The 27,147-nt window shown below is 47.2% G+C and overlaps 1 protein-coding gene across 2 annotated transcripts; it reads left to right on the forward strand.

The window, feature by feature from the left end:
- The first annotated feature begins 2,013 nt into the window (after positions 1-2,013).
- On the forward strand, positions 2,014-26,437 carry PM20D2 (peptidase M20 domain containing 2). Of its 2 annotated transcripts, none has more exons than XR_010988682.1 (7): positions 2,014-2,531; positions 2,613-2,761; positions 6,707-6,849; positions 11,298-11,452; positions 16,721-16,856; positions 19,227-19,362; positions 22,660-22,746. XR_010988682.1 is itself a non-coding variant. In XM_068149402.1 (7 exons), exons 1-7 carry the CDS (start codon positions 2,088-2,090, stop codon positions 26,158-26,160), a joined length of 1,338 nt encoding a protein of 445 aa, XP_068005503.1. In that variant the 5' UTR covers positions 2,014-2,087; the 3' UTR covers positions 26,161-26,437. The 2 variants fall into 2 exon arrangements, 1 of the variants encoding a protein (XP_068005503.1); XM_068149402.1 differs by lacking the exon at positions 19,227-19,362 and adding an exon at positions 25,958-26,437 and having other exon boundaries at positions 22,660-22,767.
- Positions 26,438-27,147: the final 710 nt, after the last annotated feature.

Here is a 27,147-nt window from a genome sequence, read left to right on the forward strand (position 1 = left end):
CTCCTAACCTGTACTGGTGCAGCTTATTATTCCTTCCCAGATGTAGGACTCTGCACTTATCCTTGTTGAACCTCATTAGGCTCCTCTTTGCCCAGCTTTCCAGTCCGTCCAAGTCTCACTGAATGGCCACACAGATGTTTTCTGTGATTCTGTGATTATTCAGCCTGGATCAGAGGAGGCTTGAGGGAGACCTTATTGGTGCCTTCCAATATTTAAAGGGAGCCTGTAAAATGGGAACAATCTTTTCAGCAGGACCTACAGTTATAGGACAAAGGGTAATTATAGTATCATAGTATCAGTCAGGGTTGGAAGGGACCACAAGGATCATCTAGTTCCAACCCCCCTGCCATGGGCAGGGACACCCCACACTACATCAGCCTGGGCAGAGCCTCAGCCAGCCTTATGTGAAACACCTCCAGGGACGGGGCCTCAACCACCTCCCTGGACAACCCATTCCAGGGTTTCACCACTCTCGTGGTGAAGAACCTCCTCCTCACATCCAGCCTGAATCTCCCCACCTCCAGCTTCATTCCATTCCCCCTAGTCCTATCACTACCTGAGATCCTGACAAGTCCTTCCTGTAGGCCCCCTTCAGATACTGGAAGGCCACAATTAGGTCACCTCAGAGCCTTCTCTTCTCCACACTGAACAGCCCCAACTCCTTCAGTCTGTCCTCACAGGAGAGGTGCTCCAGCCCTCTGATCATCCTTGTGGCCCTTTTCTGGACACTTTCCAGCACCTCCAGATCCCTCTTGTAATAGGGGCTCCAGAACTGGAGGCAGTACTCCAGGTGGGGTCTCACCAGGGCTGAGTAGAGGGGGAGGATCACCTCCCTCGACCTGCTGGCCACACTTCTCCTGATGCAGCCCAGGATCTGATTGGCTTTGCGGGCTGCAAGTGCACACTGAGAGCTCATGTTGAGCTTTTTGTCCACCAGCACCCCCAAGACTCTCTCCTCAGGGCTGCTTTCCAGCCAGTCACTGCCTCCTTTAAACTAAAGGAGGGTAGACTCAGACTAGATATAAGGAAGACACTTTTCACAAAGATGGTGAAACACTGGCACAGGCTGTCCAGAGAGGTGGCAGATGGTGGTTTAGGTTGGGAGGAACTTTTCAAGTCATCTAATCCAAAGCACAGTGACATCTGAAAGTAGGTTAGGTTGTTTAGGATTTCTATTCCTGGAAACATCTAGTGGTGAGGCTGCATCTCAAATACTGTGTTTGGCTTTGGGCTCTGCACTTCGAGAAGGACATTCAGGTGCTGAACTGTGTCCAGGGAAGGGCAACAAAGATGGTGAAGTACCTGGAGAAGCACTTGAAGGTACTGGGATTGTTTTATCTGGAAAAGAGGAGGCTGAAGGGAGAACTTATTGCTCTCTACAATGACCTGAAAGGAAGTCAGGGTGAAATAGGGGGTAGTCTCTATTCCCTAGCATCAAGTGATAGAACGAGAAAAAATGGCCTCAGGCGGTGCCAGGGGAGGGTTACATTGGGTAGCAGGAAAAATTTCTTTGCTGGAAGAGTAGTCACACATTGTAATACGCTGCCCAGGGAGGTGGTGGAGTCACCATCCCTGGAGGTGTAAAAAAATAAAGGGGGAGGCTTTGGGACAGATTACTGGCCATGATGGTGTTAGCTTGATGGTTGGAGTCGATGATCTTTCAGGTCTTTTCCAGCTTGAAGAATTCTATGATTCTGTAATTGCAGGTGAGGTTGGACACAGCTCTAAACAACCTAACCGACTTTCAGAGGTCGCTGTGCACTGGATCAGATGACCTTGAAAAGTTCCGCCCAACCTCAACCACCCCGGGATTCCACCAGACGCCTGCGGAACTCCCCTGGCGGCCCCGGCACGGCAGGCACGCCCCCGGGAGCACTGGGACAGGTAGTTTTGGCCAGGCGGTGCCCACAGCCCCCGCCGGGGCAATGAACTACGCTTCCCAGCGTGCCCCGCGGCGCCGAGGAGGCGATAAAAGGGGGCGGCGGCGGAGCGCGGCTCACACGGCGTCGGGGAGAGGCGGCCGCGCAGGTGGGTGAGGGCGGTTGTTGCGTGGGCAGGTGCCGCTGGGGCCACCTGTGCCCTCCCTGATGAGGCCGCAGGAGCCGCCGCAGGGCGGTCCCGCCGTCACGCTGGAGGCGCTGAAGCAGCGGGCGTGCGAGAGCGTGGAGCTGAACGCGGCGCGGCTGGCCGGGCTGAGCCGTGACATCTGGAGCCGGCCCGAGCTGGCCTACGAGGAGCACCAGGCGCACGACACCATGACCCGCTTCTTCTCCAGCGGGGAGCTGCCGGGCTCCTCCTGGGCCGTGGAGCCGCGCTACAAGCTGGGCACCGCCTTCCGCGCCGAGTGGGGCACGGCCTCCCCCCAGGACCCCCGCCCGCTCCGTATCGCCTTCCTTTGCGAGTACGACGCTTTGCCCGGCATCGGCCACGCCTGCGGCCACAATCTCATCGCCGAGGTGGGAGCGGGCGCCGCGCTGGGGCTGAAGGCCGCCCTGGAGAGCCTGCCACAGCCGCCGCCTGTTGCCGTCCAGGTGAGAGCCCTCCCGAGGGCGGAGGCGGACACCCGCGCCCCTGCGGGCCAGTCAGCTGCTGACTCTGCGTTTGTGCTGCAGGTCACGGTGCTAGGGACGCCTGCGGAAGAGCAAGGAGGAGGCAAAATAGACCTGATAAAGGCTGGAGCGTTTGAGGGCCTGGATGTGGTTTTTATGGCACACCCCTCGCAAGAAAACGCGGCGTACCTGCCCGATGTGGCCGAGCACGAGTGAGTGAGTGAGCGAGCCGATTAGCTGGGAAGGGCTGGCTCGTTACTAGCCTTTTCTCCCCGAGTAGGGTTGCTGCTTTAGAAGGGACCGAGGACCTTGCAGGTGTCCTTCAGAGGAAGTATTTGCAGTCAGCTAAGGAGTCAGGTCACTCTTCTGAAATGAGCATCCCAAAGCACAGTGTTAAAGATTTCAGACTGTGATCACTTTAGCTGTGTCCCAAAACCCCATTCATTCTTCTGAGGTTTCTAGGCATTCTTAAATGTGGCCTATCTGGTAAAAAAAAAGCCCCCTCCCCCACAAAAATGCACCTAGAAGGAGTCTGTCTGGGTCCCAGATCTGTTCTTTTATGGGCAGGAAGTAATGAAGTTCTTTTTATGCATTTTAATCAGTTTCGAAAGGGTGCCAGATTTTCTTTACTACTTCTGAAAGAATGAGACAGCTAAGCCTGACTGCTACTCAGGTAATTGCTAACTTTCAGCATAAGATTTAATTTTGGCCATTTTATGTCTTTTTAACTCTCACAACATCTTTGTCTGCAGAGTACTTCCTGACGTTCCTTAATGTTTCACCCCAGTATAAGTATATAGACAGTAGTCATAGCCTCACCCAGCTCTTTCTTGCCAGCTAGCCATTTATAGCTCTACAGAAATTAAGCCTTGGCATCTTCTGATTAGTCCTACTGTTCAGTCACAGGACTTGTTCATTTGTGCTTGGAGTGGCTTGAGTTTTCTTGAAGTACTCCTTGCTGGATGTACACAAGCAGAATTGTGCACAGTCCATGAGGCTGACTTTCCTTAGACCTTACTCAGCTGACCATTGTGTCTCACTATCATTTTGGAGACAGCTGGCATGTTTGGGGCTGCCTTTTTAATAATTTTCAAGCAGTCACCTTTTAGACAAATACTTAGTTTGTAAGTATATGATAATTTCAAATGGTTTTGAGCTTCATTCTGTTCTTTCTCTGCCAGTCTGCAAGGTCTCGGTGTTCTTCCCGTGATATTATAAACATCCTCTATTTTCCTAGTATTCCATCACTATTGTCAACAGGCTTGTTACTGCATTTTATGCCATAGTTACTAATGATTCTTGATCCTGAGGTCTTACCCTACTGAGTCTCTGTGCTTTATCATAGTATCAGTCAGGGTTGGAAGGGACCACAAGGATCATCTAGTTCCAACCCTCCTGCCATGGGCAGGGACACCCCACACTACATCAGGCCAGAGGCCAGAGCCTCGTCCAGCCTGGTCTTAAACACCTCCAGGGATGGGGCCTCAACTACCTCCCTGGACAACCCTTTCCAGGGCTTCACCACTCTCATGGTGAAAAACCTCCTCCTCACATCTAGCCTGAATCTCCCCACCTCCAGCTTCATTCCATTCCCCCTAGTCCTATCACTACCTGATATCCTGAGTAGTCCCTCCCCAGCCTTCCTGTAGGCCCCCTTCAGATACTGGAAGACTACTTTAAGATTATAGTCTTCAGGATACAGTTTTGACTGATAGCTTTGCTCTCTGTACATTTCAACTCTTGCAGTAGCCTCTTGAGTTTGATACAGTAGGATCTGGAAATCTCCCTTCAGGTACCGTGGCTTGCTGTAGAGTGCAAGTCCTAGATAGCCTTTAAGTCTTCAATACAGAGGAGGCATGGAATTGAAGTAGTGTGAAAAAACTTTCTACCTCCAGAAGCTTGAAATACTGCATTTATGTCATGATTGGTGCAATTACAAAATCCCAAGGGTACAAATATTCTTTTGATAATTGACTCTTGGTTGCTTCCATGGAATTTAAGGCCTGGTGATCACCAAATGGCTGGTGTTACTGTAACTGCAACTTCTAAAAGCTGGTTCATGTCTGAACTAAAATTCATGTACTGGGGTAACTGGTGACTACATGCCCCAAACTTGCTGCTTTTTATTCATTTATCCCTCACTTAACCTCTTTATTGTTGGTCAGGCAGGATCCACATTCTTCTGCTAAGCTTAAACTGGCTTAGGGTGGTGGTTTTCACCAAAATCCATTGAGTGTTTTCTTAGAGTGTGACTTTGGTGTAGTCACAGAACTAGAAGAAAAGGAATGCTAAAAGCTAAGTGCACATTTTTTGTGGGGGGGAAAAGAAGCAATACTACAAGGTGACTTTCTGCTCCACTTTTACCTTCTCTCTCTGTTTTGTGAGACTCTCCAGGGATCTGTCCTGCCTCCTCTGTGAATTGAAGGGTTACAGTCTAACACTTGGGATGTTAATGGATGAATTTTCTTAGCTTTATTTCATAGTGATGATAGATTGCAAATAAAAGTCCTACTGCACAGAAATGCAGTTATCTTGGTAGATAAAGGATGGAAAAGGGTGTTTTCAATTTGGGTAGCAGGCAGAAGGAGATGTGTTGTGGTGCAGCAGTGCACTCCATTGTGTCCTCCTTTGCTGTCCAGTATTTGAGGTCTGGTATTAACTTACAGCTGTGGTATGGTTCAGAGTACTGGGGATCAATCAGTTCAGGGTGTTCTGCAAGACAGAGGGATATCCTAGCTGAGCAAGGCAAGTTGTGCATCTCAGGGCAGGGGAGAGCTCTTTGAAGGTGGAGTTTTCTATGCAAAGGGCTACATATTGAGTATGACCAGATTTAGTTAAAGTCTGTGCTGTTGGTAAAAATCTAGTGTTTGTGTATTTGATAACAATAACCTGCATAGATGGTATTTCAAATGTTATGTACTGAGTCTTCATATAATTTGAAATACTAAATTATGGCATAAGTCTTAATATAATTGGCTCTCAGCTGAAGCAAAGCATGAATTCTTACTGGATGTGTTCAGGTGCAGTATTTTGACTTCTACAAAGCTGAAGGATAACCTTTGCACTAAATTTTTTCCTTGTTGCAAGCCTTTGTAGCAGGGAATGAATATCCTTGCTACAGCATAGCAAAGTATACTTTACACTAGGCTATGCCTCTGCCATGCTTGTAAAACTTGACTTTTGTTATTTAGACATGTATTTTTGCTGTCATATATACTTGTCTTGTTTCTTTGCCAAGAATTGGAACAATCAGCTTCTAATTTTGAACTGGAGAAATGATCTGTTAACCTCTGAGAAGAATGTTAGTAACTTGGGTGAATGTAATACAAAATTGTCAGGGTTGGAAGGGACCTCAAGGATCATCTAGTTCCAACCCCCCTGCAGGCAGGGATACCTCACACTACATCAGGTTGCTCAGAGCCACATCCAGCCTGGCCTTAAAAACCTCCAGGGATGAGGCTTCTTTCACCTCCCTGGACAACCTGTTCCAGCATCTCACCAGCCTAATGGTGAAGAACTTCTTTCTAATGCCTAATCTGAATCTACCCATTTCTATTTTTGTTCCATTCCCCCTGGTCCTATCACTACCTGACACCCTAAGAAGTTCCTCATCAGCTTTCTTGTAGGCCCCCTTCAGATACTGGAAGGCCACAATTAGGTCTCCTTGGAGCCTTCTCTTCTCCTGGCTGAAAAGCTCCAACTCCCTCAGTCTGTCCTCATAGGAGAGGTGCTCCAGCCCTCTGACCATCCTCATGGCCCTTCTCTGGACATGTTCCAGCACTATCACAGTATAACTAAGGTTGGAAAGGACCTCGAGGATCGAGTCCAACCTATCAACACAGACCTCATGACTAGACCATGGCACCAAGTGAAGCCTGTAGTTCTCAGAAAAAGCTATGCAGTGCTATGCAACCAGTAGCTCTTTTGCCTGGTTAGCTTTTGGTTTCATTCCGTTTTGCTGATTTTTTTCCCCCTAGAACTCTTTCAGCATCTTCCCACACTCAGGGATAGTTCAGCTTTGCAACAGTGTAGTGCTGGGCAGATTGTTCTGCAGAAGATGTGAATTACAAGTGTTTGTGAACTAAAGGGACACTTTATTTTTAGAGGTTCTTTTCAGTGAATGAAAACCAAATAAAGCAATGCCTTTTATTTCCTAGTGTGACTGTGAAATACTATGGAAAAGCTTCTCATGCTGCTGCTTATCCTTGGGAAGGAGTTAATGCATTAGATGCTGCTGTTCTTGCATACAACAATCTGTCTGTTTTAAGACAGCAAATGAAACCGACCTGGAGAGTTCATGGTGAGATCCTCCTTAAATCTAATGTCCAACAAGTAAGAGTTTAGGCTGTTGAAATAACTAACTTTGAGAATCCCCCAATTTAAAGTATTGCATTAAGTAGTAGTGCAGTCACTTAAAATACTGTGAAATGGCATCATCTTGTTTAAATAGTTTGTCTGTGATCTTTAAAATCATGTTAGTGTCCAGAATGAACTGCTGAAAATAGACTTACAGGTCAGATTCTGGAAAGGACATCAATAACCTAGGTGAAGGCTAGATGAATTTTGTGTCTGTGCAGTCCAGAAAGGGGAGGAAAAGTGCTAAGCATATTTTGGTGCCTGGCCTTGAATTTCTTTATGTGTTTTTGTACAGGTGTAAAATTAAATACTTCTGAAAAATGAAGTGGTATTTATTGCATTCTACTACTTAAATGGCATTTACTGGAAAGATGGAGTGATCTAGAGTAACTGAAGTTTATTTGCTTAGGTACAAAAAGACAGAATCCTGTAGTTCTGGTTAGCAGCCCTATCAAATAGATAGTCACTGAATTCTGGTATTTAATATCTGGTACACATCAGAATAGAAAGGTCATTTTGCTTTTGCAGTAAGATGTGTTAACCACTGAGCAGGACTTGCAGTCCTCTGACATGAATTTCTTGCTGTACAGTGAGAGGTTTCCAAAGCTGAGGATGAAGCTGCCCTTTAGCTCTACACTCAGGTTTCCCTTATCACACCCAACAGAACCTTTTCCCAGTTGCAATTGAGGAACTTTGCCATTTCTGCAGGACTCCACAATGTAGAGCTGCTTATTTAATAATCATAATAATAAACCAGATTGGAAGAGACCTTCAAGATCGTGTCTAACCCATCAACCAATCCAACCCACCTGAACAACTAACCCATGGCACCAAGCACCCCATCAAGTCTCCTCCTGAACACCTCCTTAGGAGCTTCAAACACTTCTGGAAGTTCAGAGCTAATCATTATACATCTTGACAGCTTGTGCTGTATGGGATGTGTGTATTTCTGCCCAGGATATCTGGATGAAGTCTGGAAGCCCTAAGCCTTTGGAGATAAAGATGTTTGCTGTGCAGCATACCCAAATGAATATCTGGTAGCAGGCACAGACCCTCTATCCTATTCCTCTGTAGGAAACAAAGCACTTAATTATGAGTTTTGGTGTCTGAAACCCATGTGCTGTGCATTTAACATTGAAGGTTTCATAGTTTCATAGTTTCATTCAGGGTTGGAAGGGACCACAAGGATCATCTAGTTCCAACCCCCCTGCCATGGCCAGGGACACTGCACACTAGATCAGGCTGGACAGAGCTTCATCCAGCCTGGGCTTAAACACCTCCAGGGACGAGGCCTTGACCACCTCCCCGGACAGCACATTCCAGGGTTTCACCACTCTCATGGTGAAGAACTTCCTCCTCACATAGAGCCTGAATCTCCCTACCTCCAGCTTCATTCCATTCCCCCTAGTCCTATCACTACCTGACATCCTGACAAGTCCTTCCCCAGCCTTCCTGTAGGCCCCCTTCAGATCCTGGAAGGCGACAATTAGGTCACCTCGGAGCCTTCTCTTCTGCAGACTGAACAGCCCCAACTCCTTCAGTCTGTCCTCATAGGAGAGGTGCTCCAGCCCTCTGATCATCCTTGTGGCCCTTCTCTGGACACGTTCCAGCACCTCCATATCCCTCTTGTAATAGGGGCTCCAGAACTGGACACAGTACTCCAGGTGGGTTTCACCAGGGCTGAGTAGAGGGGGAGAATCACCTCCCTCGACCTGCGCAGCCCAGGATCTGATTGGCTTTGCAGGCTGCAAGTGCACACTGAGAGCTCATGTTGAGCTTTTTGTCCACCAGCATCCCCAAGTCTCTCTCCTCAGGGCTACTTTCCAGCCAGTCACTCCCCAGCCTGGATTTGTGCCTGGGATTGCCTCGACCCAGATGCAGGACCCTGCACTTGAAGGTGCCAAAATCTACTATTGAATTTAAGCCTAAACTCCTAAACACTGCTCTCTCTGTGGTTTCTGGAGTCTGCATGGCTAATGTAGGCAAACAAATATATTTAAAAGCCTCCTAGAGGTGACACTTCTTGAACCACAGCAAAACCTAAATTACTCTGTTGATATAACTGCTGTCATAAACCTAGTTTTCAAACTGGAAATACTTAGAATACTTGTAGGAAAGTATAAGCAGCCAGAATGAGATCTAACTTTAGGACTACTTTCTTTACAGCAGTGTGTTGGGAGACCTTGTGCTGTAGGCTTGCAGTTACAGCAAGTGGCTGACTGAAGTGATCCTAAAAACCTTAAATGCTAACCCACTAAAAAATTTCAACTACTTGAAGTCTAAAATCTCTGAGCAGTGCTTTATGCATTTGAACATTGTTGGTTTGAGTTCCTGATGTTGTCTTTTTGTTCCTGCTTGTGAGTGGGCTAAATGTGGCCCCCTTGAAAAATAAGAATGTGGATTTACTTTTTTCTGTGCTGTTCAGAAAGTTGTTTTAAAGTGCTTGTAAAAAACAAAGTTCCATCTGGAAGGGCAAACTGAGTGCTATTAGCAGTGTGCAGATCTGCTGTCCAGTCCATATTGCAATTACTTTGAAATTTAAGTGTAGACCTATTCTTAGACTGCCCAATTCCATTTACAAATGTGCTGGACAAGGCAAGTGGGAGTTGTTAACCCCTTGAGCTACTTGTTCTGAGCAAATGTGTTAGGATACTCATCCTGCAAATTTGCATGCTTACTTACTTGCTGATTTGCTGTTTGCTTTCCTGTGATCTCTGTTCTTCTCATCTAAGCTGTTCTTTTTGCTATAGAGTAGTGGTTTAATTCAGCACTTTTTAGTTCAGCTCTATTTGAGACTGAAAAGGTTTTACTTGAGGGGGAGCTCATTCTTAACAGGATTTCTGCACCAAAAGTAAAGATTGATGGTAGGCTGAACATGAGCCTGCAGTGTGCCCAGGCAGCCAGGAGGGCCAATGGTATCCTGGCCTGCATCAGGAACAGTGTGGCCAGCAGGAGCAGGGAGGTCATTCTGCCCCTGTACACTGCACTGGTTAGGCCACACCTCGAGTACTGTGTCCAATTCTGGGCCCCTCAGTTTAGGAAGGAGGTTGACTTGCTGGAACAAGTCCAGAGAAGGGCAACAAAGTTGGTGAGGGGTTTGGAACACAAGCCCTATGAGGAGAGGCTGAGGGAGCTGGGATTGCTTAGCCTGGAGAAGAGGAGACTCAGGGGTGACCTTATTGCTCTCTACAGCTACCTGAAGGGAGGTTGTAGACAGGCAGATGTTGGTCTCTTCTCCCAGGCAGCCAGTACCAGAACAAGAGGACACAGTCTCAGGCTGCACCAGGGGAGGTTTGGGCTGGAGGTCAGGAGGAAGTTCTACACAGAGAGAGTGATTGCCCATTGGAATGGGCTGCCTGAGGAGGTGGTGGAGTCACCATCACTGGAGGTGTTCAGGAGGAGACTTGACAGGGTGCTTGGTTGCATGGGTTAGTTGATTGGGTGGTGTTGGATGATAGGTTGGACACAATGATCGTGAAGGTCTCTTCCAACCTGGTTTATTCTATTCTATTGGTTGCCCATTTGCATCCTGACAGAGATACCCTTTTCAGGCTTCAGTGATGCACATCAGTGACTTTGTGCAGTAGATAGTTTCTCAGGTGCTGCAGAAACCAAATTTTATTCCACAGGTATGAGTTGAGGTTTGGAGTCCAGGGAAACAAGCAGCCTATTGAAAGCAAACAGCTCTTAGTGCATTGAAATTTAATGTAGAATAGAATAAGAATGTAACATTGAGATCTACAATATTTTACTGGTCTTTCTGGTCATGCCTCTGATGCCATAATTGAGAACCATCAAGTTGTCACACATTTCCTTGAGGCAACACTTCCAACTCAAACTTCACTCTTACATAAAACTATGTATTATGCATTCCAATATTTTTAAAGACTTAGTATGAGGAATCTAATGAACTTTCTCTGCACTGCAGCACACACATTATTCCAGTGTTCCTGAGAAATGGAACTTCCTCAGTTTCTCTCCAAGATGGCAAACTAAGTTGGAAGCAATCTGTTTGAGGAAACTTTGAAACGTTGGAATCCAGAGTGACCTTCATAATAAAGCTTTTTCTTTCAGTGGCAGCCAGATTGCTTTGTGACTCTGCATTCAGTTTCAGGGGATTAATTACAAATACTTGTGTGGCTGCTCTTGGCTTTATAACAGATGCAGAACAAACAAATGCAGCAAAATTCTGTTGAAAGCCATGTGTGTGTTCCACTCACCTGGTGTGATGAAGAAACTTTGTCCACATACTGACCTTCTTTGTAGTTTCTGCTCAGCTGATGACTCATTGGGTTTTATTTATGTTTAGCCCTTGAGCAAGGAGTTTCATGAGAGAGGTGAAGATCAAGCAGTTGTATGTAACACTGATAAATGACTTTTCCCTTTCTGCAGGTGTGATAAAGAATGGTGGTGTGAAACCTAACATCATTCCTTCTTACACTGAACTTGAGTTTTACTTGCGTGCCCCTTCGATGAAAGATCTCTCTCTTCTGACAGAGAAGGTTGAGAACTGCTTCAAATCTGCAGCACTGGCCACAGGATGCAAAGTAAGAACCTATTTATGGTCCTATGTCTGTTACATTTGAGATAAGGTAGGCCACAATAGGAAATTGAGGCTTGCAGCATGGTGCTTAGCTGAAACAAATCTAACTTTCTCTGATTCACTGTGCTGTTGCTTTGTGTCCTTGAAGAAAGCTCTGGTTTATAAATAGGATGCCCCAGAATCACAGAGCAGTACAGGTTAGGAGAGAGCTCAGCTAGCCTAACACTTTAGAATAGAATAGAATAATCCAGGTTGGAAGAGACCTTCAAGATCGTGTCCAACCTATCATCTAACACCACCCAATCAACTAACCCATGGCACCAAGCACCCTGTCAAGTCTCCTCCTGAACACCTCCAGTGATGGTGACTCCACCACCTCCCTGGGCAGCCCATTCCAATGGGCAATCACTTTGTGTAAAACTTCCTCCTGACCTCCAGCCTGAACCTCCTCTGGTGCAGCCTGAGACTGTGTCCTCTTGTTCTGGTGCTGGCTGCCTGGGAGAAGAGACCAACCTCTGCCTGTCTACAACTTCCCTTCAGGTAGTTGTAGAGAGCAATAAGGTCACCCCTGAGTCTCCTCCATTCCAGGCTGAGCAACCCCAGCTCCCTCAGCCTCTCCTCATAGGGCTTGTGTTCCAAACCCCTCACCAACTTCATTGCCCTTCTCTGGACTCGTTCCAGCAAGTCAACCTCCTTCCTAAACTGAGGGGCCCAGAACTGGACACAGGACTCGAGGTGTGGCCTAACCAGCGCAGTGTACAGGGGCACAATGACCTCCCTGCTCCTGCTGTCCACACTGTTCCTGATGCAGGCCAGGATGCCATTCTTCAGAGCAGGTTGCTTGGTGACATGTAGGCTTCCACATACCTTCAAGGATGAAACTGTAGCTTTTTCTCAACAAGTGCTCTACCCACCTCAACAAGAACAGTGTTTTTCTGGGGTTTATACTGTGATGACTAAGCACTGGAACAAGTTGCCTGCAGAGATTTGTGGCATTTTCATCTTTGGAGATACTCAAAAGCTGCCTTGATATGGTCCTGGGCAACCCAGCTCTTGGTGACCCCCTCTGAGCAGGGGAAGTTTGACAAGATGACCTCCAGAACTGCTTATCAGCTTTAACCATTCTGGGATTCTGTTGTATCTAACAGGATTCTCCTTTGTTTCCCCTGCTCATATCACTAGATGTCTCTAAAAATCCTACTTCTGTACCTTCTCAGTCTGATAACCGTAGATAACAAGATCTGCCCCTAACCTTTTTGGAATGTTCAACAAACCAAGTTTGTGGCCAGCAGGAGCAGGGAGGTCATTCTGCCCCTGTACACTGCACTGGTTAGGCCACACCTCGAGTACTGTGTCCAGTTCTGGGCCCCTCAGTTTGGGAAGGAGGTTGACTTGCTGGAACGAGTCCAGAGAAGGGCAACAAAGTTGGTGAGGGGTTTGGAACACAAGCCCTATGAGGAGAGGCTGAGGGAGCTGGGATTGCTTAGCCTGGAGAGGAGGAGACTCAGGAGTGACCTTATTGCTCTCTACAACTACCTGAAGGGAGGTTGTAGACAGGCAGATGTTGGTCTCTTCTCCCAGGCAGTCAGCACCAGAACAAGAGGACACAATCTCAGGCTGTGCCAAGGGAGGTTTAGGCTGGATGTCAGGAAGAAGTTCTATACAGAGAGAGTGATTGCCCATTGGAATGTGCTGCCTGGGGAGGTGGTGGAGTCACCATCATTGGAGGTGTTCAGGAGGAGACTTGATGGGGTGCTTGGTGCCATGGGTTAGTTGTTTAGGTGGGTTGGATTGGTTGATAGGTTGGACACGATGATCTTGAAGGTCTCTTCCAACCTGGTTTATTCTATGTATTCTAAGTTCTTTCAACCTTTCCTTGTGTGTCATGCTCTCAAGCACCCTAATCATCTTGGTGGTCTTCCTGTGGACTAACTTCAGTCTTGAGGACCACAGAGCTGAACACAATCTACCAGATGTGGTCTCACCAGATCTGCATTGATAATACATACATTAAAAAAGTAGTGGCACCAATGTTGATGGCTGATGAATGTTACAAGTAACTGGCAGCAATTTGGAGTCTTGTGTCACTGATTGTAACACTTGGAGCTTGCATATCTTCTGTGCTCTCTGAGCCAGACACCATCATGAAAAGCTGATCTTGGTCATGCGCTGTCTGCTCATCCATGAATATGTGCTGGATGTTCGCAGTTGCCTTCAGAGTATCAGGCAGGGTTGGAAGGGACCACAAGGATCATCTATTTCCAACCCCCCTGCCATGGGCAGGGACACCCCACACTAGATCAGCCTGGCCACAGCCTCATCCAGCCTGGGCTTAAACACCTCCAGGGATGGGGCCCCAACCACCTCCCTGGACAACCCATTCCAGGGCTTCACCACTCTCATGGTGAAGAACTTCCTCCTCACCTCCAGCCTGAATCTCCCCACCTCCAGCTTCATTCCATTCCCCCTAGTCCTATCACTACCTGAGATCCTGACAAGTCCCTCCCTAGCCTTCCTGTAGGCCCCCTTCAGATACTGGAAGGCCACAATGAGGTCACCTCGCAGCCTTCTCTTCTGCAGACTGAACAGCCCCAACTCCTTCAGTCTGTCCTCATAGGAGAGGTGCTCCAGCCCTCTGATCATCCTCGTGGCCCTTCTCTGGGCACCTTCCAGCACCTCCAGATCCCTCTTGTAATAGGGGCTCCGGAACTGGACACAGTACTCCAGGTGGGGCCTCAGCAGAGATGAGTAGAGGGGGAGGATCACCTCCCTTGCCCTGCTGGCCACACTTCTCTTGATGCAGCCCAGGATCTGATTGGCTTTGCGGGTTGCAAAGCCCGGAAACACCTTGTGATTCATGTGCCTCCACGTGGGTCCTAGGAAGATTTATTTGCTCTGTAATCCAACTGGGAGCTTGGGGATAGCAAGGTCTTCCTCTTGACCCTTCAAGGTGGATGTGACCTTTAGCTCTTCTTCACTGAGCTGGAGCATCCTCCTTTTTCAATGGCATGTGAAAAATAACTCCCTGGTTGCACTGCTGCTCCTCTCTTACTCAGTATCCTTGGGTGCATCCTGCCTAGTCCCCTGTACATAAAATTCCTTTGAGTGCACCATAATCTGTTTTCCATCAGTGTATGCTGTGAGTGGTGCTCCTCTCCTGTAGACACTGCTATTAGGCTCGGAGACCTGTGAGGAAGATGTAAAACAGATACTCAGTACTTTGTCCTTTTTTTTATGGCCTTTGTCAGGTAGCAACCAAATGTAGTAAGCAAGAGGATTTTTTTAGTTAGCATGCTTGTGATTGCTTTCATCTTCAGTAAATGAAAGTGTCTCCTTCAAGCAATGTGATCCCCTTGCCAGTGCATTGCTCAGGCAGCTGTTCTGCCTGCTCTGGAGTTACAGGTTTATGACCAATACAGCTGTGAAAACAGTGCCTGTGCTGATCAGAACAAATGGGTATGGCACAGGTGAATGTGAGCTTGTAAGTTTTAAGGTCTATTTGAGGCATTAGATGCTGTTTTCCTAACAGCCTCTCCACTCTTGCTAGAAAACACTTTCAGAGGGTGCACTTGAAGTGGAATGGAAGTTAAGATCTCCTTTGAAATTTGACGTGTGTGTTTTACATTTGTGTTTTAAACCTTGCCCTTATGAAGCCAATCCATGAATGGAGCTGTAGTTTGAAGTGTTCTAAACAATAGTAAGTAGAATTTGATACAAGTCTCTGTAGCTTTAGAATAAACCTTTATTAGAATAAACCAAACCAGGTTGGAAGAGACCTTCAAGATCATCACGTCCAACCCATCAACCAATCCAACCCACCTAAACAGCTAACCCATGGCACCAAGCACCCCATCAAGTCTCCTTCTGAACACCTTCAATGATGGCGCCTCCACCACCTCCCCAGGCAGCCCATTCCAATGGGTAATCACTCTCTCTGTATAGAACTTCTTCCTAACATCCAACCTGAACCTCCCCTGGCGCAGCCTGAGACTGTGTCCTCTTGTTCTGGTACTGGCTGCCTGGGAGAAGAGACCAACCTCTGCCTGTCTACAACCTCCCTTCAGGTAGTTGTAGAGAGTGATAAGGTCACCCCTGAGTCTCCTCTTCTCCAGGCTGAGCAACCCCAGCTCCCTCAGCCTCTCCTCATAGGGCTTGTGTTCCAAACCCCTCACCAACTTTGTTGCTCTTCTCTGGACTCGTTCCAGCAAGTCAACTCCTTCCTAAACTGAGAGGCCCAGAACTGGACACAGGACTCGAGGTGTGGCCTAACCAGTGCAGTGTACAGGGGCAGAATGACCTCCCTGCTCCTGCTGGCCACACTGTTCCTGATGCAGGCCAGGATGCCATTGGCCCTCTTGGCTGCCTGGGCACACAGCAGGCTCATGTTCAGCCTACCATTGACCAGCACCCCCAGGTCCCTCTCTGCCTGGCTGCTCTCCAGCCACTCTGACCCCAGCCTGTAGCACTGCATGGGGTTGTTGTGGCCAATGTGCAGAACCCGGCACTTGGATGTGTTCAATCTCCTGCCCTTGGATTCTGCCCATCTGTCCAGCCTGTCGAGGTCCCTCTGCAGAGCCTCTCTACCCTCCAGCAGATCAACTCCTGCCCCCAGCTTGGTGTCGTCAGCAAATTTACTGATGATGGACTCAATGCCCTCATCCAGATCATCAATAGTGATGTTAAAGAGCACAGGGCCTAGCACTGATCCTTGGGGCACACCACTAGTGACTGGCTGCCAGCTGGATGTGGCACCATTCACCACCACTCTCTGGGCTCGGCCCTCCAGCCAGTTCCTAACCCATCGCAGTGTGCTCCCATCCAAGCCATGGGCTGACAGCTTGGCACCTGAAGTGGGAAATCATGACATGCTGTTACAGGAAATCATAGTATCATAGTATCAGTCAGGGTTGGAGGGGACCACAAGGATCATCTAGTTCCAACCCCCCTGCCATGGGCAGGGACACTCTACACTACATCAGCCTGGCCAGAGCCTCATCCAGCCTGGTTTGCTTCCTAGTTTTTGGAGATGCTGTGCATGACATCTATGCTTCTGGACTTTATCTAGTGCAAGCTTGACAGAGCACCAGCTGTGTTTAGATCAGGAGTTAGTATTGGGCGGAATATGCTGTGCCTTTGAAAGGAGCTCAGCACTTAACATCTGTTTCGACAGGGACTCGAAGTATGACTATGTGCTTGTTTTTTAATGGTCTTACATTAAACTGGCTTAAGTTGGGGGGAAACTTCTAATCATTTGGGGATTTTTTTTGTCTAGGTGGAGATAAAAGGTGGAGAAAATGATTACTACAATGTACTTCCAAATAAAAGCCTGCAGAGAGTTTACAAGGAGAATGGAAAGAAGCTTGGGATAGAGTTTATATCAGACGACTGTATCTTGAATGGTTTGTCAGGTAACTGCATCTGGGTTTTGTTGTTATGGCTTAAGCTTAGGTTGATTGGCTCTTAAGTGTATAAAATAACAGGCTAGAGCTGAGTTAAATATAGTTTGGTCAGAAGAAAGCCAAATTAGAAACTTGGCCCTAAATAAAGTGCTGGTCCCTCTGCCTTGTGTTTCTGGATTGGTTTCATGCAACAGGTATGAAAAGCAGTAATCACTTTCTGATGATTTCTGGTGATATGGAAAACACTTCAAGTAAGAAACAGTTTGTTTGCGGGGGGGATGGAAAGATGGAAGGCTAAGAGGCTTACTGAGAGCATGAGGATGTGTAATGAATTGCAGCTCACTCTGTTGCTTGGAAATACAGAATCCTGGTCAGCTGTGAATGGAGGTGATACTGAGTTTTTTAGGAACCTTGTTTAATAAGCTTTCAAGTTTCATAAGTTGTATAATAAGTTTTCAGGCTTACATACAGACAAATTTACTGGCATCTAACTTTGAAGGGTGTTTTTGAAGCTTAAGTGGAAGTTTAAGCATCTCAGTAACCCTAATTTAAACCTCTTTCCATTAATGGGTAATTCTTTGCCTCTGGTTTTAATTTGCAAGTTCAACAGATTAGCTTTCCAGATGGTGTCCTTCAAGTAGGTATTCACTTGTTTGTGTCAAACTATTGAACCTTTTGTGGTCTCTCAGAGCTATAGTAATAGGAATGCCAATTCTTGAGTGCTCAGGTGGGTTTCTCCTTGCCCTTAACAGGCTGGGTTTTTTGCCAGAATTTTCCTACAGGAGCTCTGTTCATATCTTGACTGCTGCTGCTACCTTATACCCATCATTACCAATCATAACCTTGTATGTAGGTGCTTTTACTCATATTAAAGATTGTTCTCAGTAAAAAGTTGGCTATTATAATCACTTAGATTGCAGTACTGACCTTCTCTGCAGGTTATCTTTTTACAGTTGAGTTCTTGGTGTCTGGGGACAGAGGTTTGTTGATTTGGGGTGGGGGAGATGGCATACTTAATAGTATTCCAGTTGTTTATTTTTTACTTCCAAATGAAGGCAACAGTAGCATATGTTCTCCAATTGGCTCATTGTTGCAGGTTTAAAAACAGTTAAAGGCAGATTTCTTTTTTCTTCAGTGTGGTACAAGAATGATTTACAACTTATAGAATAGAATAAACCAGGTTGGAGGAGACCTTCAAGATCATCGTGTCCAACCTATCAACCAATCCAACCCACCTAAACAACTAACCCATGGCACCAAGCACCCCATCAAGTCTCCTCCTGAACACCTCCAATGATGGTGACTCCACCACTTCCCTGGGCAGCACATTCCAATGGGCAATCACTCTGTAAAGAACTTTCTCCTAACCTCCAGCCTAAACATTCCCTGGCACAGCCTGAGACTGTGTCCTCTTGTTCTGGTACTGGGTGCCTGGGAGAAGAGACCAACATCTGCCTGTCTACAACCTCCCTTCAGGTAGTTGTAGAGAGCAATAAGGTCTCCCCTGAGTCTCCTCTTCTCCAGGCTAAGCAACCCCAGCTCCCTCAGCCTCTCCTCATAGGGCTTGTGTTCCAAACCCCTCACCAACTTCGTTGCCCTTCTCTGGACTCATTCCAGCAAGTCAACCTCCTTCCTAAACTGAGGGGCCCAGAACTGGACACAGTACTCAAGGTGTGGCCTAACCAGTGCAGTGTACAGGGGCAGAATGACCTCCCTGCTCCTGCTAGCCACCCTGTTCTTGATGCAGGCCAGGATGCCATTGGCCCTCTTGGCTGCCTTAGCTTATTTAGCTTAAGAAAAAGGGCTGAGGAACCTCACTTAGATTTACTGTAGTGCAAGTCTCTGTAGCTTTGCTAGTCACTTGGTTCAAACCATTGTATTAAGGATCATGAGCACAGGTAAACTTCCTGGTTCAGATGACTTCAAAGGAACTTAGCACAGACACTTACTGTAACAATGCTGTGATATGTACACAATATGCTAAAGGTTAACCATTAACTTTAAACTGAAGCTGCTCATATGCTTGTCCTGTCACAGAGTTCACCAGGTTGGAAGAGGCCTCTGAGATCATCAAGTCCAACCTATCCTTAAGCTGCTTGTCAGCTGTCCAGATGTGCTTGAGCAATTTGGTTTTATATCACACTGCTGCAGGCTTTACTGAATTTTCTCTCCACAGCTGCTTCCCTGCATTCTTGCACTGAGGCTTTGGGAGTGGTAACAAAGCACAGCCTCCAGAGACACAGGGTTGGAATTGTGTGTGCTGCCCTTTTCGGTGGGGTGTTTTTGTTTGGGGGGGGAGGGTTGAGTGTTTTGTCTCCTCTTTTTCAAGACCTCTGTTTCTGTTTTAGTTTTCATATGGTTTTCAATGTTTTCTTTTAGGATATCAGTTTCTTCTGTTGAAAGGGAAGGACGATAGCTCAGTTGCTTCTCCATGTCTGTGCAGCAGAGGAGTCGTAAACAGATGAGCACACTCGCTGCCACCCCTGCATGGGTATTAGTATCGGTCTGCTTACAGGTATCGCTCTAGGCAGCTAAGCGCTACAGAACTCCTCCAGGCCATCAAACCACGCTGCTGGGTGCCTTCTGCACCTGCCACTCACTTGGCACACAGCCAGGATGACCTGAAGTAATGTGACTCCAAGCTAGTTTTGACAAGCTGTTGTCACCTGTTTCTGCTGGTAGGGTAGGTGTACTACAGGGTGTCAGTAACCTCCCAAAGGAGATGGCTTAGTTTAGTGTGCTTTGAGTCATAGAATGGTCCAGGCTGGAAGGGACCTCCAAAGGTCATCCAGTCTGACCTCCCTGCCATCAGCAGGGACATCCCCAACTAGATCAGCTTGCCCAGGGCCTCGTCAAGCCTCACCTTGAATATCTCCAGGGAAGGGACCTCAACCACCTCCCTGGGCAACTTGTTCCAGTGTTCCACCACCCTCATAGTAAAGAACTTCTTCCTGATAATCAGTCTGAATCTGTCCTGCTCTAGTTTGAAGCCATTGCACCTTGTCCTGTCACCACAGGCCTTTATAAACAGTATCTCTCTTGACCCTTCCTGTAGGCCCCCTCCAGGTTCTGAAAGGCTGCTATTAGGTCTCCCCAGAGCCTCCTCTTCTCCAGGCTGAACAACCCCAGCTCCCTCTGTCTACCCTTGTAGCAGAGGTGTTCCAACCCCCTGATCATCTTATGCTTGTCATAACTTACTCTGATATTTTTGGTGTTTGTGGGGTTCATTGCCTTTCTCTGCCCAAGGTTGATAAAGATGATTTTAAGGAGGGAGCCAGTGTGTTTTGAAAAGAGCACTATTGTAGCTTGGGACTGTTCATAAATGCCTCCTAGGATTGTTAGTGTTTTCCTCTCCACTCCTGTTTCTTGTAGTAGTGACTGCCATGACTTGTTCAGTGGCTTGAAGCATCATCAATGTCAGCTTCAGGATGTATTTTTGAGAGAAGGGAGCTCCCAGTGTTCCACCTTTCCATTGATGGTATTGCACAAGTCTGTATATTGCATTGAGAGCTGTGCAGCTATTTCATGCTTCTAGAGGGGATCTCAATCTGTACATCTCTAGCAAGCATACAGTTCCAGATGTTTGTATGGAAACCATGGGAACATAGGATGCTGATAGATTATTAACACTAAAGGATGTAACCTCTTTTTCTGAGAGCAGGAAAGATTTGGCTGTCATGCTTTCATTCAAAGCTGCCTGGATTTTGGCTTGGTAAGATCATAGTATCATTCAGGGTTGGAAGGGACCACAAGGATCATCTAGTTCCAACCCCCCTGCCATGGGCAGGGACACCCTACACTAGATCAGGCTGGACAGAGCCTCATCCAGCCTGGGCTTAAACACCTCCAGGAACGGGGCCTCGACCACCTCCCTGGACAACCCATTCCAGGGTTTCACCACTCTCATGGTGAAGAACCTCCTCCTCACATCTAGCCTGAATGTCCCCACCTCCAGCAAGATCTCAATCTTGCTAGAAAACAGGAAGTTTAAATCCCTTACACTCAGCAGAAATAACTCCTAAATGGTAGTGGATTGGGTATGGATGTAAATTTAAGTGGAATTCCATGACTGAGAGCTGGGATGCACTGAAATTTCTAATGCTTGATATCAAGAATGAGAGCAGGGGGAAGAAGCCAACAGTCTTTCCAAGCAGTTTGTGTATTAGGACTTAGGCAAGTCTAGAACTCTTGGTTTAGTATGGAGTTGGGCAGAACTTGCAGACTTCTGGCTTGTCTTTCCAGACTGACCAACAAATGGATCAATAGAGTAGAGAACTGACAATGACAATAACTTGTTGCTGTGCCAGGAGTTGGGTTTTCTTCAATTGCATGCTGGACTTTATAGGAAAAAAGGTCATGTATCTGGACAAGGCTTGCTGCTTCTGTTTGTCTTCATAGAATCACAGAATGGGCTGGGCTGCAAGGGACCCCCAAAGGTCATATAGTCCAACTGCCCCCACCCCCTGCCCTAGTCAGTAGGAACATCCTCATCTAGATCAGGTTACTCAGAGCCCTCATCTTGAATATCTCCAGGGAAGGGGCCTCAACCACCTCCCTGGGCAACCTGTTCAGTATTCCACCACCCTCTTTTCTGCTTGGATCACATGTAGGCTGTGTGGGCTTGCTTTCAATAACTCTACTTTTCCAAGTAAAACTTAGATTCTTCAGTCATTTAGTTGCTAAGTCTTAAGGCTTTTGCAATATGCTTTCTCAAGAGACCATCATGGTATGGAGGCTACCTGATGTGTTACTGTGAAACAGTAATTTTGTTCCATTGCTAAAGGAAGAAATACTTTGCAGCTAAAGGAAAAAAACTACTTTGCAGCTCTGATTGGCCTGGTATCCTAGCTGGTCTTTCCTCTGCCACAAATCAGTATTTCTCTGGTGTCTGACTTGGTACAATAACTGGTATATGGATTTCTTCAGCTTCTGTATGCCATTTTAACACATACTGAGTGGATTGCTTCTTGGGTAACAACAAAAGTACTCAGGAAGTAGTTTCAGACTCTTGGATGATTTACTGTGAGGGTTCTCCTACTTAATGATACCTCTGGATGTTATCCTTAGGAGGATAAGGCAGTGCTGTGAGATGGGTACTGTCACTAACTAACACACTGAAAGTGCTAGTCAGGCACAAAAGAATCATCAGTAACATCTGCAGCATTTCTATCATGAAGTTGTTTTATGTCTCTGAGGCACTGGCATTGTCTGGAGTTCAGTTCTGATACTGTCATTTCAAGAGTGCCTGTCCTGTTAAGGTTTCTGTAACTGAGAATACTCAACTACAGGAAAAAATAGTTGTGCTCTGTCTGGTTTTGTTTAAAGTCAGATTGCTCCTGCTTCACATTCCCCTAGGTAATGCTGAGTACTTGTGTGCTGTTGGAAAGTGGGAATTGTTGGGCATGGTTCTAAGGGCTGGAGCAGGAGTATAGCTGTACTGCCTGTAACTCCCAAGTTTGCAGCTTGCTTTGTTTCTGCATTAGCAGCTTACTGTCAGGAGGTGCTCAACACAAAGAATTAACAGTGAATGGAATAGAAACATGCTGACACATCTTCCTTGCAGTCCAGTAGCTGATTATTGATCACAAGCACACTGGGGAGCAGCATCTGAAGATGGTTAGTTAGTGAAACCATTTCAGTGGTGGGAGCTTTTTGTGTGGATGATGATGACTGGTTAGAAATGCTTTTACTTTACTGTTTGGGGCAAAGGATGTTCTGTCTTAGATGTGGGCTGGAAATAATACCTGTCATACGTTTTCTTACAGCATTCAAGACTCTTTCACACTTAAGAAAATGTCTCTGCTGTTTCTAGGTTCCACAGACTTTGGAAATGTCACATTTGTAGTCCCTGGGCTTCATCCTTATTTTTATATTGGCTCTGAAGCATTGAATCATACTGAGCAGTACACAGAAGCTGCAGGTGAGTAGTTGTGAAGAGGATTAGAGGGTTGTGTTTGGAACCTTTATGCATTGTAGGGGCTGGTAGTTGACTGTTCACTGCAGCATATCCAGAGCATACAAATATTTCAGGTCACAGAGGGTTAAAGCTTTCACATGCTTCTATGATACTCAAAGCTACTGTGAAGTATCATAGTATCATTCAGGGTTGGAAGGGACCACAAGGATCACCTAGTTCCAACCCCCCTGTCATGGGCAGGGACACCCCACACTACATCAGCCTGGCCAGAGCCTCATCCAGCCTGGGTTTAAACACCTCCAGGGACGGGGCCTCAACCACCTCCCTGGACAACCCATTCCAGGGCTTCACCACTCTCATGGGGAAGAACTTCCTCCTCACATCTAACCTGAATCTCCCCACCTCCAGCTTCATTCCATTCCTCCTAGTCCTATCACTACCTGAGATCCTGACAAGTCCTTCCCCAGCCTTTCTGTAGGCCCCCTTCTGATACTGGAAGGCCACAATGAGGTCACCTTGGAGCCTTCTCTTCTCCAGACTGAACAGCCCCAACTCCTTCAGTCTGTCCTCACAGGAGAGGTGCTCCAGCCCTCTGATCATCCTCATGGCCCTTCTCTGGACACCTTCCAGCACCTCCACATCCCTCCTGTAATAGAGGCACCAGAACTGGATGCAGTACTCCAGGTGGGGTCTCAGCAGAGCTGAGTAGAGGGGGAGAATCACCTCCCTTGACCTGCTGGCCACACTTCTCCTGATGCAGCCCAGGATCTGATTGGCTTTGTGGGCTGCAAGTGCACACTGAGAGCTCATGTTGAGCTTCTTGTCCACCAGCACCCCCAAGTCTCTCTCCTCAGGGCTGCTTTCCAGCCAGTCCCTGCCCAGCCTGGATTTGTGCCTGGGATTGCCTCGACCCAGATGCAGGACCCTGCACTTTCTCTTATTGAACTTCATGAGGTTGGCTTGTGCCCACCTCTCCAGCCTGTCAAGGTCCCCCTGGATGGCCTCCCTTCCCTCCAGTGTGTCTGCTGCACCACACAGCTTGGTGTCATCAGCAAACTTGCTGAGGCTGCACTCAATGCCACTCTCCATGTCACCCACAAAGATGTTGAACAAGCCTGGTCCCAGGACTGATCCCTGAGGGACTGTGCTTGTCACTGGAAGTAAATGGATACAAGGGGAAGAACTAGATCCAAAAGCAGCTTCATGTGACTATCTCTGTAGAAAGGGAGTTGCCCTCTGCAAGCATGATAGGAACTGAGCTCAGCACAGACCCTGAAACAATTAACTTGGTCATTAGCAGAGTTAGGTGAAAAAAAGCTGTCAAAATGTAGAGTTTCTGGCTTTGTTTGAAGTTAAATGTATATGGGAAGGATGACCACTCCTGTCTACCAGACAGAAGAAATTAGAAGAATTATCCTTACAGCAGCACATTCAGAGGAGTTTATAACCATGAGCCAAAAGAGAAAAGTAATTATTGCTCATAAAGCACAGTGTTCTGGAAATGTAATAGAGTTAATGGCATGAAGCTGCATTTTCTGCAAAGGAAGATGTGAACACTCATCTTACACAGCACTTAGAGGATGGCCAAGGGATCAAGCCCAGCCAGCATGGATTTAGGAAGGGCAGGTCCTGCCTGACCAACCTGATCTCCTTCTATGATCAGGTGACTGCCTGGTGGATGTGGGGAGGCCTGTGGATGTGGTCTACCTGGACCTCAGCAAGGCCTTTGACACTGTCCCCCATAGCAAACTCCTGGCCAAGCTGTCAGCCCATGGCTTGGACAGCAGCACTCTGAGCTGGGTTAGGAACTGGCTGGATGGCCGAGCCCAGAGAGTGGTGGTGAATGGTGCCACATCCAGCTGGCGGCCAGTCAGTAGTGGTGTGCCCCAGGGATCAGTGCTGGGCCCTGTGCTCTTTAACATCTTTATTGATGATCTGGATGAGGGCATTGAGTCCATCATCAGTAAATTTGCTGACAACACCAAGCTGGGAGCAGGAGTTGATCTGCTGGAGGGTAGAGAGGCTCTGCAGAGGGACCTCGACAGGCTGGACAGATGGGCAGAGTCCAAGGGCATGAGATTGAACACATCCAAGTGCCAGGTTCTGCACATTGGCCACAACAACCCCATGCAGTGCTACAGGCTGGGGTCAGAGTGGCTGGAGAGCAGCCAGGCAGAGAGGGACCTGGGGGTACTGGTTGATGGTGGGCTGAACATGAGCCTGCAGTGTGCCCAGGCAGCCAAGAGGGCCAATGGCATCCTGGCCTGCATCAAGAACAGTGTGGCCAGCAGGAGCAGGGAGGTCATTCTGCCCCTGTACACTGCACTGGTTAGGCCACACCTCAAGTCCTGTGTCCAGTTCTGGGCCCCTCAGTTTAGGAAGGAGGTTGACTTGCTGGAACAAGTCCAGAGAAGGGCAACGAAGTTGGTGAGGGGCTTGGAACACAAGCCCTATGAGGAGAGGCTGAGGGAGCTGGGGCTGCTTAGCCTGGAGAAGAGGAGACTCGGGAGTGACCTTATTGCTCTCTACAACTACCTGAAGGGAGGTTGTAGACAGGCAGAGGTTGGTCTCTTCTCCCAGGCAGCCAGCACCAGAACAAGAGGACACAGTCTCAGGCTGTGCCAGGGGAGGTTCAGGCTGGAGGTCAGGAGGAAGTTCTATACAGAGAGAGTGATTGCCCATTGGAATGGGCTGCCCGGGGAGGTGGTGGAGTCGCTGTCACTGGAGGTGTTCAGGAGGAGACTTGATGGGGTGCTTGGTGCCATGGGTTAGCTGTTTAGGTGGGTTGGATTGGTTGATGGGTTGGACACAATGATCTTGAAGGTCTCTTCCAACCTGGTCTATTCTATAACCATGAGCCAAAAGAGAAAAGTAATCATTGCTCAAAAAGCACAGTGTTCTGGAAATGTAATACAGATAATGGCCTGAAGCTGCTTTTTCTACAAGGGAAGATGTGAGCACTCATCTTCCTGTTTTCTGTCTTAGTTGTTTCCATCAATAGCAAATAGTTAAATACTTGCAGTGAAAATTTGTTCTGAGGAAGTAGACATCATGCAGGTAGATTAAGAAACTGTTCTTGCAACTGAAACTGGAAGCTTTTATTTTACAGAACAGGCCTTATGCCACAAGCTGGTGGTTTATAATCCAATGTTAGCTACCTAACCTGACATTGCTTTTACTTTGTTTCCTGCAGGGTCCCAGAAGGCTCAGTTCTATGCTTTACGCACCGCCAAAGCTTTGGCTATGACAGCACTGGATGTCATTTTTAGGCCAGACCTGCTAGAAGAGGTCAGAGAAGATTTCAGACAGGTGAAGCTAAAAGAAGAGGGGCAAATAAATCCTGCAGAACCTAACAAGGAATCTGGCATTGACACAGGATCCTGTGCATCATGCTAAACTCCATTAAACTTCCCTCAGTAGGATCAACTTAATGGAGATGCTGTATTCATGTCCCAGAAGGAATTGGATGAACACAGCTGAAGAAATGTTTATTTTCTTTATTATTATTCTTTTTTTGGACTTTAGGAAATGAAGAGAGTTTTGTTGCTTTCAAAAATGTGAAATTCAGTCCTGCTGCAATATTTGCTGTATTCAAAGTGGGGATGAACCTCAGAGAGGCATCTCAGATAGGTTGGGTTTAAGTTGCAGTGTTGAATAAATGCTAGTGTTTAAATCCCTTGTCAGTGATGTTTTTTCCTGTGCCTGGCCTTGACAAAATTAGCTGCTTAGCCATGAAAGAGAACTGTTTGTGTGGACATGTGATTTGTACAGGCTGATTGTCCTGAAATGCATTGACCTTCCTCCTAATACGTTTTGGACTTGTGGTGGAGGAAATCATTGATCATTAATTGGAAAGCAACTGAATGTTTAACACCTTGAAACCACTGCAGGAAAATGCATGTGCACCTCACAGGTTGCACTGGGTTGGAAGGCACCAGCAAAGGTCTTCTCCGACCCTCCTGCAGTGAGCAGGGGCACTTCCAGCTAGATCAGGCTGCCTAAGGACACATCAAGTCTGATCTTCAATGTCTTCAGGGATGGGGCCTCAACCACATCCCTGAGCAACCTCTTCCAGTATTTTTCCTCTCTCATTGTAAAGAACTTCATGTCCAACCTTAATCTACCCTGCCCCTGTTTGAAACCATTGCTCCTTGTCCTATCACTGCAAGCCCTTCTAAGCAGTGCTTCCCCAGCCTTTCTGTGGGTCCCCTTCAGATAGTGAAATGTAGCTATAAGATCTTCTCAGAGCCTTCTCTCCAGGCTGAAGTGCCCCAATTAATTCAGCTTGTCTTAATAGGAGAGGTGTTCCAGCCCTCTGATCATCTTTGTGGCCCTCCTTCATTAGGTCCATGTGTCTCTTTTGGGGGAGGCCCAGTGTGGGGG

Source organism: Melanerpes formicivorus, unplaced genomic scaffold (genome assembly GCF_026170545.1).
Source record: "Melanerpes formicivorus ecotype bairdi unplaced genomic scaffold, bMelFor1.0.p_v2 SCAF_2, whole genome shotgun sequence".
NCBI lineage: Eukaryota > Metazoa > Chordata > Aves > Piciformes > Picidae > Melanerpes > Melanerpes formicivorus.

Coding starts and splice junctions, on each gene's coding strand:
- PM20D2 (XM_068149402.1), top strand. CDS start 2,088: ATGAGGCCGCAGGAGCCGCCGCAGGGCGGTCCCGCCGTCACGCTGGAG. Junction 11,453..16,720: donor CACTGGCCACAGGATGCAAA/GTAAGAACCTAT, acceptor TTTTTTGTCTAG/GTGGAGATAAAAGGTGGAGA. Junction 16,857..22,659: donor TATCTTGAATGGTTTGTCAG/GTAACTGCATCT, acceptor TGCTGTTTCTAG/GTTCCACAGACTTTGGAAAT.